This window comes from Delphinapterus leucas, chromosome X (genome assembly GCF_059928025.1).
Source record: "Delphinapterus leucas isolate spDelLeu-1000000601 "Yukka" chromosome X, BTC_Dleu_Yukka2, whole genome shotgun sequence".
NCBI classification, from domain to species: Eukaryota; Metazoa; Chordata; class Mammalia; order Artiodactyla; family Monodontidae; genus Delphinapterus; species Delphinapterus leucas.
This window is the reverse complement of record NC_143150.1, coordinates 112,020,223-112,035,018: the sequence shown is the minus strand read 5'-3', so window position 1 is coordinate 112,035,018 and position 14,796 is coordinate 112,020,223. Positions and strand designations below refer to the sequence as shown.

Genomic DNA, 14,796 nt, shown 5'->3' with positions numbered 1-14,796 from the left:
TAATCTTGGTTGCAGGTTTTGCTCCTTCATCACTTTAAATATGTCCTGCCAGTCCCTTCTGGCTTGCAGAGTTTCTGCTGAAAGATCAGCTGTTAACCTTATGGGGATTCCCTTGTGTGTTATTTGTTGTTTTTCCCTTGCTGCTTTTAATATGTTTTCTTTGTATTTAATTTTTGACAGTTTGATTAATATGTGTCTTGGCATATTTCTCCTTGGATTTATCCTGTATGGGACTCTGTGCTTCCTGGACTTGATTAACTATTTCCTTTCCCATATTAGGGAAGTTTTCAACTATAATCTCTTCAACTATTTTCTCAGTCCCTTTCTTTTTCTCTTCTTCTGGAACCCCTATAATTCGAATGTTGTTGCGTTTAATGTTGTCCCAGAGGTCTCTGAGACTGTCCTCAGTTCTTTACATTCTTTTTTCTTTATTCTGCTCTGCAGTAGTTATTTCCACTATTTTATCTCCCAGGTCACTTATCCGTTCTTCTGCCTCAGTTATTCTGCTATTGATCCCATCTAGAGTATTTTTCATTTCATTTATTGTGTTGTTCATCATTGTTTGTTTCATCTTTAATTCTTCTAGGTCCTTGTTAAATGTTTGTTGCATTTTGTCTATTCTATTTCCAAGATTTTGGATCATCTTTACTATCATTATTCTGAATTCTTTTTCAGGTAGACTGCATATTTCCTCTTCATTTGTTAGGTCTGGTGGGTTTTTACCTTGCTCCTTCATCTGCTGTGTGTTTTTCTGTGTTCTCATTTTGCTTAATTTACTGTGTTTGGGGTCTCCTTTTTGCAGGCTGCAGGTTCGTAGTTCCCGTTGTTTTTGGTGTCTGTCCCCAGTGGCTAAGGTTGGTTCAGTGGGTTGTGTAGGCTTCCTGGTGGAGGGGACTAGTGCCTGTGTTCTGGTGGATGAGGCTGGATCTTGTCTTTCTGTTGGGCAGGTCCACGTCTGGTGGTGTGTTTTGGGGTGTCTGTGGACTTATTATGATTTTGGGCAGCCTCTCTGCTAATGGGTGGGGTTGTGTTCCTGTCTTGCTAGTTGTTTGCCATAGGATGTTCAGCACTGTAGCTTGGTGGTCGTTGAGTGAAGCTGGGTGCTGGTGTTAAGATGGAGATCTCTGGGAGATTTTCGCCGTTTGATATTATGTGGAGCTGGGAGGTCTGTTGTGGACCAGTGTCCTGAAGTTGGCTCTCCCACCTCAGAGGCACAGCACTAACTCCTGGCTGCAGCACCAAGAGCCGTTCATCCACATGGCTCATAAGAAAGGGGAGAAAAAGTAGAAAGAAAGGATTAGTAGAAGTAGAAAGAAGGAAAGAACGAAAGATAGAAAGCAAGCAAGCAAGAAAGAAGGGAGGGAGGAAGGAAGGAGGGAAGGAAGGAAAGAGAGAAAGAAAGAAGATAAAGTAAAATAAAATAAGATAAAATATAATAAAGTTATTAAAATAAAAAAATAATTGTTAAGAGAAAAAAAAACAAAAAACAGACGGATAGAACCCTAGGACAAATGGTGGAAGCAAAGCTATACAAATAAAGTCTCATACAGAAGCATACACATACTCACAAAAAGAGGAAAAGGGGAAAAAGTCATAAATCTTGCTCTCGAAGTCCACCTCCTCAATTTGGGATGAATCGTTGTCTAAAGGAGGGAAGGATGGAAAGAAAGAACAAAGATAAAGTAAAATGAAATAAAGTTATTAAAATAAAAAGTATTTATTAAGAAAGAAAATTTAAAAAAACAAAAAAATGGACGTCTAGAACCCTCGGACAAATGGTGGAAGCAAAGCTATACAGACAAAATCTCACACAGAAGCATACACATACACACTCACAAAAAGAGGAAAAGGGGAGAAAATCATAAATCTTGCTTTCAAAGTCCACCTCCGTAATTTGGGATGATTCGTTGTCTATTCATGTATTCCACAGAAGCAGGGTACATCAAGTTGATTGTGGAGCTTTAATCCGTTGCTTGTGAGGGTGCTGGGAGAGATTTCCCTTTTTCTTCTTTGTTCTCAAGCTCCCAGGGGCTCAGCTTTGGGTTTGGCCCCGCCTCTGCGTGTAGGTCGCTGGAGGGCGTGTGTTCTTCGCTCAGACAGGACGGGGTGAAAGGCGCCGCTGATTCGGGGGCTCTGGCTCACTCAGGCCGGGGGTAATGAGGGGCACGGAGTGTGGGGCGAGCCTGCGGCGGCAGAGGACGGCGTGATGTTGCACCAGCCTGAGGCGTGTCGTGCGTTCTCCCGGGGGAGTTGTCCCTGGGTCACGGGACCCTGGCAGTGGCGGGCTGCACAGGCTCCCCGGAAGGGGGGTGTGGTAGTGACCTGTGCTCGCACACAGGCTTCTTGGTGGCAGCAGCAGCCTTAGCGTCTCATGCCCGTCTCTGGGGTCCGTGCTTTTAGCCGCGGCTCGCGCCTGTCTCTGGAGCTCCCTTAAGCAGCGTTCTTAATCCCCTCTCCTTGTGCACCAGGAAACAGAGGGAAGAAAAAGTCTCTTGCCTCTTCGGCAGGTCCAGAGTTTTCCCCAGACTCCCTCCCGGCCAGCCGTGGCGCACTAGCTCCCTGCGGGCTGTGTTCACGCCACCAACCCCAGTCCTCTCCCTGTGCTCCGAACGAAGCCCGAGCTTCAGCTCCCAGCCCCGCCCGCCCTGGCGGGTGAGCAGACGAGCCTCTCGGGCTGGTGAGTGCCGGTCAGCACCGATCCTCTGTGCGGGAATCTCTGCTTTGCCCCCCGCACCCCTGTTGCTGTGCTCTCCTCCGCGGCTCTGAAGCTTTCCCCCTCCGCCACCCGCAGTCTCCGCCCGCGAAGGGGCTTCCTAGTGTGTGGAAACCTTTCCTCCTTCACAGCTCCCTCCCACTGGTGCAGGTCCCGTCCCTATCCTTTTGTCTCTGTTTATTCTTTTTTCTTTTGCCCTACCCAGGTTCGTGGGGGGTTTCTTGCCTTTTGGGAGGTCTGAAGTCTTCTGCCAGCGTTCAGTAGGTGTTCTGTAGGAGTTGTTCCACGTGTAGATGCATTTCTGGTGTATCTGTGGGGAGGAAGGTGATCTCCGCATCTTACTCTTCCGCCATCTTCCCGGAAGTCTCCCATGTGGTGTTCTTGAATGAACATTTAGATTTTCAGTAATTAGCTCTTGCGCATAATACCACATTGAATAACTATGCATATGGTATTTTCCTCAGGGAAAATTCCTAGAGGTGGGATTGCTGGCTCAGAGAGTACATGCACATGAAGTTTCATGAGATATTGCCAAATTCTTCTCCATTGGAGTTGTTCCATTTTACACTCCCATGAACAACATTTGAGTGTCCGTTTGGACACCATGGCCTCACCAACAGAATGTGGTGAGAATGTGTTGTCAAGCTTTCACATTTTTGGCACTCTAACATGCAAGAAATGACATCTTGGTGTGGTTTTCATCTGCATTTCTTTTACGTATGAAGTTGGGTATCTTTTCATAAAACTTAATAGCTGTTTATATATTTTATTTTACTTTTTTGGCTGCGTTGGGTCTTTGTTGCTGCACGCGGGCTTACTCTAGTTGCAGCAAGCAGGGGCTACACTTCATTGCAGTGCATGGGCTTCTCATTGCGGTGGTTTCTCTTTTTGTGTAGCACGGGCTCTAGGCGCGCAGGCTTTCAGTAGTTGTGGCACGTGGGCTCTAGAGCATAGGCTCAGTAGTTGTGGTGCACGGGCTTAGTTGCTCCGCGGCATGTGGGATCTTCCTGGACCAGGGCTCAAACCCGAGTCCCCTACATTGTCAGGCAGATTCTTAACCACTGCACCACCGGAGAAGCCCTATATATTTTTTTAATGTGAACCATGTGTTAGTATTTATTGCCCACATTCCCTTTGGGTTTTTGGCCTTTTTTTTTCTGGCCATATCACGTGGCTTGTGGGATCTTAAGTTCCCTGACCAGGGGTTCGAACCTGGGTCTCTGCAGTGGAAGTGTGGAGTCCTAACCAATGGACTGCCAGGGAATTCCACTGGCTTTTTTTTTTAATATCAGTGAAATTGGTTTTTTCTCTGTAAAACATATTGCAAAAATTTTCTTCTGTTTTGTCTTTAAACCTGTTTCTGATATAATTGCATCTGTCAGTCCTTTTTTTTTCTTGCAGATGGATTTTGAATCATAGATAGAAAGACTTTCCCCACATCCAGGTTACAAGGAATTTGCCTTTTTTATTAAAGTACTTGTATAATTTCATTTTTAAAATTTTGACCTGTGATCTGCTTGGTGTTTATACTGATTTACTTCTTTACAAATGGGTAGCCAACACTAATTATTAAAAAGCCCATCTTTTCCCCAGTATGAGATGTTACCTTTGTTTTATGCTAAATTTCCATAAGTAATTTGGTCTTTATCTAGACTCTATATTCTGTTTCATCTGATCTGTGTATTCATATGCCACTACCACACTATGTTAACTATTCATTCTAGGTCTTTTGTAGGTGGAGGCTGCTCTGGGATGAGTCAGAAAGCGAGAGTAAAATTGACAGTAGTAGAGGAGTTTGCAGGTGGTTTCCACATGCCCGGAAGAGAAAACATATGGCACAAGTTGTTCTTTATGGAACAAATGTCTCCGTGCTGTTTAGTGTTGCTAGGACATGCGTTCCTCATAAAATGGAAGCTAGGATGCTACAGTATCATAACTGGTGATCTTGTTTCTTCATAGTTCAGTTTTCCTGTCAGAGTCAGTATCACACTAAAATGATCTCATGAAGACTGCAAGCCTAATCCCCTGGGACCAGATGAGCTTGATCTTTTTATTTCTATGGGGGAAAAAAAAACCCACCCACCTTTTAAAAAGCTTTTTATTTACATTAACAGCAGCAATTAAACAGTCCCACTTAACTCATCCTGATATTTGACTGGCATTTCATCAGTTTCTGTAGTAACATTTAGTCAAGTTGTCCTGAATTCAGTTCATTTTAAAGATTCTTTCCTCTGTACCTTACATAAAGTCTCATAGTTTTGTATTTTGAGTTTTTAACATTTTTCTTGTCACAGTCTCATATACAGAGGGCAGGTGACTGGGCTTTTGGTTTTCCATTTTGATTTTTGCTGGTGTGTGTTTCTAAACAAATTTTCTTCCAACAGGAAAAAATAATAAAGCATGCAGCAAAGACAAGAGGAATGTCAAGAAGGCCATGGTGACAAAACCGAACAATATCAAGTCAATGTTCATGGCCAGTGCTGGAAGGAAAACCGCAGATGTGCGTCTCATGGTTTTCTTATATTTGCCTCTTCCTTTGTGAAGCGAAGAGTCCTGTTTCTTCATAGTTCACCTTTCCTGTCAGATTCCCCATAGCTCTAAACAGATGATCTTATGAAGGCTTCTAGGCTAATCCCCTGGTTCTAGATGAGCTTGGTCTTTGATCTTTGATTATATTTAATGTTTGATTGTACAGTTAATAGGTGGTCAATATGTTTTTTTAATGTTGCTTTTATTTTTATTTTATTGTATTTTTAAATTTTTTTGGCCGTGCCGCGTGGCTTGTGGGATCTTTGTTCCCTGACCAGGGATTAAACCCGGACCCACGGCAGTGAAAGTGCTGAGTCCTAACCACTGGACTGCCAGGGAAGTCCCAATATGTTTGAACTCAAATATTTGAGTAATGTTTTCCCAATCTCAGTCACTAAGTTGGATGTAGATTTCTAGGTGAATTGAAGCACCTCAGTGGTTGTGGCTTGGAGATAGAAGAGAAAGCTAAACCAGAAAGCTGCACTGACAGTGAGTGTGTTTATTTTGGTGGTTAGCAGGAGGATTATGGAATGAAGCTGAAAATTGAGGGCGGGGGCTCAGGGTGTAGGAGTTATGTTTAGACCCCTGGTGGTTAAGATCTGTGAATAGTAGAGGAGCCCTCAGAGTTAGGGATGAAGAGGCAAGGACTGACTGGGTGGGTTCTTCCTTCCACTGACATGGGGTCTGGGTGAAAATATGAAGGGCAGGGCTTTCTCATTCTTCCTGCCTTTATAATTTCCAGAAAGCTGTTGACTTGTCCAAGGATGATCTGCTAGGTGATATTCTACAGGATTTGAACACTGAGGTAAGTGAATCTCTAGGAGTTGTCAAATATTCAGGAGACATGGGCTGAAGAAACAATTCAGTAATTTTACAAAACAGACTATTGCTAGAATGCAAAACAGAAAATTCAGTGACAACACCACCACCAAAAAACAAAACAAAAGAAAACAAACCCCAAAACCAAAACAAAGCCCTTCAAATTGGTTTCTTTTCACCATTTTAGGTGAGTAGTTTCTAGCTCCTCGAGGCTCTGTGATTGTGTAGATTGGGCCGTGTGGGGCTGTGTTTGAAGTAGTAAGAATCCACATGAGTCAGTTCTGGGAAGGCACACTGCTTGCGCTCAGTTGCTGCCGTGTATGTTCCTGAAATGGATTGAAGCCTGTCAGTCTGCACAATCAGGCGTGAGATCCTCGTCTTGAATTCTGAGTGGGGTTGAGGGAAGAGTCAGTGAGCTGTCCCTGATAGAACTCAGACAGGTTCATCTGTACTGAAATTTGCAAGTGGGCTGTTTCACAGCAAGACTAAGCTCTCATTTAGAGATGTGCTTCTTTCTAAGTGACCCTTGATTAAAATGACTTACACCTACACTGTGTAGTTCGAGCTTGACAGTTTTTAAATGTAATATTCTGGAAGGGTAAGGGAGAAGTATGTTAAGTTTTAAAGAGAAAAAATTGATGAGGGGTGGATTCAATATCTATTCTGGTTTTCTAGTGAGTCTGTGGTATTGTTGCTATAGTAACCGCACTGCATGAACATAGATCTGTGGGGGGAGCAGGGAAGGAAAAAAGTGCTTTGCTCATTGGGCTTCACTGGGGGAAGAAACGTACTTTTTGTGTCTTGTGGTACACCAAACATGGCAGTGAATGTCTGTCTTTCCCCTCCTTTTAGACACCTCAAATAACTCCACCACCTGTAATAATACCGAAGAAGAAAGGATCCAGTGGAGCTTCACTGAATCCTTTCTCTATGCACACCCCCAAGGTATAGTGTGTGGAAATACCTTCAATCTTGATTTATATTATTGCTTAAAATTTATTCTGTTGCTTTTCTGTGTGAGCGAAATGCCTTTGAATTTGTTCTTGCTTTTGTTTTAAATTAGGACTCCTGTTTCGTATTATATAGTTTCATATATTTCAAAAATAGCATGTGCCTGTTTTTTTCATAGTAAATTTTGTAGTAACTAGTACGTGTTTATTATAGGTGTTAACAGCTGTGCTAGATGCAATAATTTTCCTTCTGGAAACAAGTGTTTTTTGGTAAACCTAGGTAAGAGTAAAATAATTGAAGATGTTACATTAATAAAACAGAAAATCGTTTTATAGATAGGAACTGTCATTATCTCTGGTCAGGGTAGGACAGATGCGTATTTTTAGTATGCAGGTCTAACTGACTAAACATTTAAAAACATTGACAGGCAGCTCCTTCAGGAAAAACCACTTCCCTGGTTTCAAGGAAGGAGCCTTCGTTAACCCCTGCCCCTCTTAAATGTGCTGGATTTGCTGGTAAGTCTGCTGTCAAAAGATGGAGGCCCTGTGAAGGAGGAAGTGGGGGGAATTTGAAGGGCTTGCAATAGCCAGTTTCAGCGTGAAAGGTTTGAATTCATAGCAGGAAAAGTTAAAAACATCCAACTTGGAGATTGAAGAGAAATGCAGATAGCATGTGGGCAAGGGGTAGGCTGCCGTTGCAGCGTAGGGGAAGCTTTTGTGCTCCCTGGCAGCGGCACATGATGGGATTGTGTGGTGCCACCCCCAGGAGAGCCGGTGCTGGCATTGCGTACAGTTGACCAGGAGGAGTCAGGGGCAATGGATTTTGAAGATGGCGACTTTGATGAGCCCATGGAAACGGAGGAGGTGGATGTGGAGCCTGTGGGTGCCAAGACCTCCGACCAAGAGAGGGAGCCAGCAGAGGGGACAAAACATGAGGCAGATCCTGGGAAAGGGACCATATCCTACTCGTAAGAGCATTTTATGACTTTTCTGACAAGTAGTGCTACAATTATCCCATCGGATTTTGAAAGGATTTTGAAAACGTGATTTTTGCAGAGCAAGTTTTCTCCCAGATGTCTCTTGTTGGGACATTGATCAGGAAGATGACAGCAGTTTCTCAGCCCTGGAAGTTCAAGTGGATTCCAGTCACCTCCCACTGGTAAAAGGGGCAGATGAGGAGCAAGTATTTCAGTTTTATTGGCTGGATGCTTATGAAGATCCGTACAGCCAACCAGGTAATCATACAGTTACATACGGTAACTGGATGTCTTTAATATGGAATAGCGCCTTTCCCTGAAGTGTTTTAGTGATTGTAATTGGAACAGGCTCTGCCCTCATGTACGTACATAGTAAGAGCAACACTCATGAACTGTAAAGTGGGTGAGCCACCCGGATGGAGAGGAGTTGTGGTGTGAATAGTCCTTACAGGCGCTTATCCCCAAAACCAGTTATATGTGGTTTTGCAGTGTGTGCTTGTATTATAGTTCACTGTTGATGTATCTGAACGTATTGGAATGCACTTTACTTAAAGTGGAATCAGTCTTTAATTTGTTCCTTCAGCAATTTGAACACCTGCCCTGTGCCAGGCACTAAGATGGGGTGAACAAGCTGGGCAAATTCCCTGTCCTGGTGGAGCTAACGTTCTAGTAGGGTGGGAGAGATAGGCAGTAAATAAGGTAAGTTAATGAATGGTGTAAAGGCAGTTAGTTGGGGGATGGCCAGGGAGGGCCTGTCTGAGGAAATGGCCGTTGGGCTGAGATTTGAGGCACATTCAGAGCCGAGGAGAGAGTATTTCAGCCTGAGGAACCCGTAAGTGCAGAGGCCTGGGGAGAGAAAGGAGGAGGCCTACGTGGTTGTAGCAGAGTAGTCAAGCGACAGGACTGGCTGAAAGTCAGGTCGGAGAGAAGGCAAAGGCCAGATAATAAAGGACCTTAAAAGCCGTATTAAGGAGTTGAGATCTTACTCTAAGAGCAGTGGAGCATTTTCAGTGCAGGGTGCAGGGGTGAGGGGGTTGAGTGGACCCATGGTTGGGTTTACATTTTAACAGGAACCCTCTGGTTTATGTGGAGAAAAGGCCGTGTGTGTGTGTGTGTGTGTGTGTGTGTGTGTGTGTGTGTGTGTGTGTGTGTGTGCGCGCGCGCGCGTGCCTGGGGCTGGAGTCAGGGAGTATGGAAGCTCGAGATCAGTCCGTCTACAGCAGGTGTGCTAGTTACTTGCACTAGTGGCGGCTGTGGAGGAGAGGAGCGAATGCTTGTAACATGTACTTCGACATGAACTCATTGGCGGATGGATGGATGGATGTAGGGGGTTGACGGAAAGGAGGGATCCAGGCTAATTCCCAGGTCCTCCTCCAAATGAGCTGATACTACGAATTCTGACTCACAAAGAGCCAGGAGGCTCTCTAGTTTCCTTCTGTGCTCCTTTGAGCACTTCTTCACTATGGGGCTGGGCAGGATAGGGCATGTCAGATTCATAAAAAATACAGTATACACCCTTAAACAGTTGCCTTTATTCAGATCCGTTTCTGGATGTAAGGGTAGATACAAACTGAATTTTTTCAAAGTGATTTCCTGGAGTCCAAGTATTAACCATCAGAGCTGGGGCAGCAGCATTAGTATGCTCCGCTTATCAAAGAGTTGAAACTCCTGCGGAGCTGCTTGAGTAGCAAACTGCCATGTGTTCACTGCTGAGGTAAAGATGTAAGCAGTCTTAGAAGTGGTATCTCATCTACCTGAGCTAGGGCAAGATGATCTGGTTAGACCCTCTCGCCTCTTTGCCTGCTTTGTAACTCGCTGGTGCAATGTGGGCCGGCAAGTGTGATTTCATGAGGCTTTGCAAATTAAACCCAGGGCAGCCCCATCGTACAGCTTCAGGGGACACCATTTTCACGTGTGTGTCGTGTGACCTCCCAGCACAGCAGCATGGCTGGTGCTCACTGGACTTGGGTGACGTGGTGGGCCTGCCCATCCTGGTGCCACTCCCTGTGCTTTGCTGTATCTGCTCCAGGCTGGCTTTTATTCCCTGACTTGATTAATGGTCCCATGAGAACCAGAAACCTGGGAGCCAGCCTTGAGTCCCCCCTTTCCTCACTTCCCTCACCAAGTCTTATTAGTTTTCTCCTTCTAAACTAGACAAGCTGTCTTCTCTCTCTCCTCGCAACTCCCACCCTTGAGCCCTTCCTGCTACTGAACCCAGCCTCCTAACTGATCCCTCAGCTGTCATCCTCCACACTGCAGCCTGAGTGATTGCTCAGGACGTCATTTCCTCGTTAGAGAAAATCCGCAGTGGCTGTTGCCTGTGACTTACAGTCCAAGTTACTTAGTAAGGCTTCTATTGCCTGCTGTGTAGGACTTTTGTGTCCTAGAAATAGTTCGCTGTATGTACCTACTGCTCTTTATACCATATCCTTTTATTCACTGTATTTGTCTGCCTAGAATGACCTCACCTGGCTCAGCCCCAGTGTGGTCTCCCCAAATTTCCTAATCCTCCAAACTGGCCTAAGAGCCCTTTCTGTGACCCCCATCGAACCCTTACCCATTGCAGCATTTGTCATATTATTTTGAAAAGATCTGCTTCTGTGTTGTCTTTTCCCTCAAAGCTTTTAAACTCCTGGAGGGCTGGAACCTTTTATTTCCAGCATCTAGGATGATGCCAGGTACATAGTAGATGTTCAGTAAATGTTCATTGAAATAAACTGCACAGCGACAGTCCTGTAGATGCACATGAAAGGTTTCAGAGAATCAGCATTGCATTCGCTGCTATTACCAAGTCTGCCTCTTGAAACCTTGTAGCATTGTGGATTAAAATGAATGGCTAACACAGAAGTGGATGGTCTTCCATAAATCCACATATAAAGCATAAGATTGCTGGTGTCAGTTGCCAAAAATTAGAACCTTAGGAAACAACAACCCTCTCTCTTTCCTGTGTGAAAATGAGTTTATTACTTCTGTCTATTGCTTACTGGTTGATACTCTTAGTAAAAAACAGCATCATTTCGCAGGGCAGGGGTCTAGAGCTGCGCTCTCTACTATGTTAGCCAGTGGCCACATGCAACTCTTTAAGTTTAATTAAAATGAGATAAAATTTAAATTTCAGCTTCTCAGCCACTAGTCACATTTCAAGTGCTCAGTAGCCACATGTGTCTAGTAGCTACCCTATCCATGGATAGCACAGGTAGGGAAGAATTCTGTCATCACAGAAATTTCTGTTGACTAGTGTTGATCTATAGTAATGGATGTTGTAGGTTAAGATTGAAGCACGTTGAAGCACAGCTATATTTGCAAAGCAACCGATTTATGGTATATATTGTTGAATTCTGGTACTGACCATAGTCATGGGTAGCCTTTTCAACCACTATTGGGAAATATTTTGCAGTTGAAAGAGGTACCAGTCTGTTACTGGTCTGTCTTCTAAATGCTAGGGTAAAAGGGAGTTTCTATTGCTGGAAAAGGCCTCAGAGACCATCATCTCTAGTTACTCACTTAAAGCAGAGGAAGCTGGGGCTCCAAAAGATAAAGTGGTCAGCTCCTCAGTGGCAGAGTTCAGGGCTTCTCACTCGTAATCCACTCTGCTGTTCTGTGGTACTTCTGAAGTTGTGTCCTCTGCGATTGATGTAGATGGCTTAAAAAAAAAAAAAGTCCTGGGCTTCCCTGGTGGCGCAGTGGTTGAGAGTCTGCCTGCCGATGCAGGGGACATGGGTTCGTGCCCCGGTCCGGGAAGATCGCACATGCCGCGGAGCGGCTGGGCCCGTGAGCCATGGCCGCTGAGCTTGCGCGTCCGGCGCCTGTGCTCCGCAACGGGAGAGGCCATAACAGTGAGAGGCCCGCGTACCGCAAAAAAAAAAAAGTCCTGTAATCTCAGAGGGTTGAGCAGTTTCATCATGATAGCAGGTAATGATCACTGAGCTTTGGTGAAATCAATGTTGCTAATAAAAACGAAGTACTCCTAAAGACCCTGTTATTGTTTCTCACTTTCTTACAGATTCTAAGTAAGTCAGTTGTTGCTGAATGCTCCATAATTATGAAAAGAATCTTACTCTTTGCATATGGGAAGATATCCTGTCTTCATTATGACTTTTTCAAGGTTGAATAATCCTGACTGCACCTGGTTTCAGCTAGTAACTTTAAGGGGAATGTAATCTTTGTTTACCATGATCTTTTTGTGGCAAATGAGGCATAAACAGTGTCAAATGTGTTGCATGAAATGTGATATTAGTTTGACTGTAAAATGAGCTATTTGAATCTTTGAATCCAGTATTAGGGTCTTTATTTTTCTTTGCATGGAATTTTGGTTTTTCGTCTCTAACTGTTGTGAGGATGACTTTTAATTTTCTGAGCTACTGTGACTTTTTTCTTTTTTAATCATCCCCACAGTCCTCCCTTCTCTCTCCCCTATCTCCCCCCCACACCTCTTTTACCCCAGCTGAAAATTACACAACTCTTGTAAGAATTTTAATCGTCTGCAGAAATGAAAATTCTTAGATAGTCTTATTTCTACTAGAACGAGTGACAGAAGGAAGCACTGATGAGCTATCTTGTGAAACTGGAGTAATTGGCCTTGTGAACAGTAGCCTTTGCATGTGCCAGAATTTTCTAAGTGCCTCAGGCAAGTGGCCCTATAGAGCGGCTATGTTCATTACTGCTGTCTAATTATTCATGGAGCCTGGGATTTTGCACAGTGACCATCTCTTAGGTTGACTATCAAATCTCTGGAGTCTTTTTTTTTGGCCACGTGGGATTTTAGTTCCCGGATCAGGAATTGAACCCGGGCGCTCAGCAGTGAGAGCATGAAGTCCTAACCACTGGACTGCCAGGGAATTCCCTCTGGAGTCCTTTCTTTTTTAAATAATTAATTAATTAATTAATTAATTATTGGCTCAGTTGGGTCTTTGTTGCTGCGCACAGGCTTTCTCTAGTTGCAGTGAATGGCGGCTACTCTTCGTTGTGGTGCGCGAGCTTCTCATCGTGGTGGCTTCTTTTGTTGCAGAGCACAGGCTCTAGGCACGCAGGCTTTAGTAGTTGTGGCACACGGGCTTCAGTAGTTGTGGCTCGAGGGCTCTAGAGCGCAGGCTCAGTAGTTGTGCACGGGCTTACTTGCTCCGCGGCATGTGGGATCTTCCCGGACCAGGGCTCGAACTTGTGTTGCCTGCGTTGGCAGGTGGATTCTTAAGCACTGCACCACCAGGGAAGCCCTGGAGTCCTTTCTTGATGGCCATGTTTCATGAACAATGGCTTGATGTCCAGAAAGGCTTGGTTTACCACTTTGTGGTCTACGTTACTTAGGGATCTCAAAAGGATTTGGTTACTAGACCCCATTTGTTAAACTGAAATAGGAGAGGGAGGAACATTACAAATGCTACCCAGCCAGATGTCTTCAGTAGTCTGTGAGATGGAAAGGGTGAAATAGAAGATAATAGTTTAGCCCTATTAGGAGACACATACTATTATATGGAATAAGATGTGAGATGAATTATGTTTTTCCAAAACACAATTTTACATACAGGAGAATACTGATATACCATACATAGTTATCCTTACACATGAATGTTAATTTTTATTGGTAAGTACAAGCTAGAAAGGAGTTTAGTATTACATTTTCAGAGTTCTCATAAAAGGTTTAAATAAGAGTTTTGTTGGAGAATAAGTTGCTTTTTTTTGTTTCTCTTAATGTGGGTAATCCTGGTTCTAGGGAAAATGTCCTTTTTTTCCTCCTACACTGATCTAGGATGTCTCCCTAGTTTTCGAGGTCTGTCTACATTGAGCCGGGATGTCTGTCTAATTCCCCAGCAGTTTCTACACTGACCTAGGGTGTCTCAGTAGTTATCCAGGTGTTTCTACTCAGGCCTGCGATGTCTCCCTGATAACTGAGGTTTGTCCCTATTTACCTGGGATGTCTCCCTAATTCTAGGGAAAAATGCTTCCACCAAGTTAGAGAATCATTCTGTTCCCTGTCCTCCCAGTGGTCACAGGTTTTACTGGTGTGATATTGTCATGGCATAGGTACTGAGTAAAGGAACTAGTTTTTGGGATTGGACAGCAGATACATTTGCTGTAAGAAATGACTTACCAAAGCATAAACGTGTGGACACATTCAGTGAGCTTTTACATCGTCCCTTTAATGTGATATAATTGAAATGTTTATTTTCTCATGGTTTTTCCTTATTCTTGTAGGTGTGGTGTTTCTATTTGGCAAAGTTTGGATCGAATTCGCCCAAACCCATGTGAGCTGTTGTGTCATGGTGAAAAACATTGAGCGAACGCTCTACTTCCTTCCCCGTGAAACGGTAAACCTTAGTAGACAGCTTCTAATTCCAAGTGTATTCTGTCTTCTGCCACCAGCCCTGTCCTTTGACAGGGCTGTGGATTATCTACAACCTTTCTTATTGCCTGCCTCGTGACCACTGATTGTCAGCAGCTCCATTAGACACTGGGAGAAGTGGAGTGAAACACTGTTTTTCAACTTGTTAGAAAGAGCGTAAAAGTGCCTGAGTTTCAGTACATAATGCTGTCTCCCCCCCGCCACTCCCCATTTCCATAATTATTGGGGTTGGGAGTTTGTGACTCTAAAATATGACATGGTGTTTGGCCCAGTTTTCATGGTTTTGTTATTTCCTCCACAGCCATTTAACAAGGTCAGTTCCATTTGCTCCTTCTTTTTATTAGGACTTAACATCCACACTCTCCTCTCAACCCCAGCTGTTTCCCATCTCAGTTGAACTGTGAAGCGTCTTGGTCAAGATTTACAACACTATTCTCCCATTTTGTAGGGTTGATCATCTTTACCTCT

General features: G+C 44.1%; 1 protein-coding gene across 4 annotated transcripts in view; it reads left to right on the top strand.

Moving 5' to 3' along the window:
- Positions 1-14,796, top strand: part of POLA1 (DNA polymerase alpha 1, catalytic subunit) — a 308,813-nt gene that overhangs the window by 19,224 nt on the left and 274,793 nt on the right. For all 4 annotated transcript variants that reach the window (XM_089904662.1, XM_089904660.1, XM_022560503.3 and 1 more), the window contains exons 5-11: positions 5,098-5,213; positions 5,985-6,047; positions 6,914-7,006; positions 7,440-7,527; positions 7,778-7,979; positions 8,068-8,246; positions 14,181-14,293. In XM_089904662.1, coding sequence (XP_089760788.1) covers positions 5,098-5,213; positions 5,985-6,047; positions 6,914-7,006; positions 7,440-7,527; positions 7,778-7,979; positions 8,068-8,246; positions 14,181-14,293 — 854 coding nt within the window. The remainder of the gene's footprint in view (positions 1-5,097; positions 5,214-5,984; positions 6,048-6,913; positions 7,007-7,439; positions 7,528-7,777; positions 7,980-8,067; positions 8,247-14,180; positions 14,294-14,796) is intronic.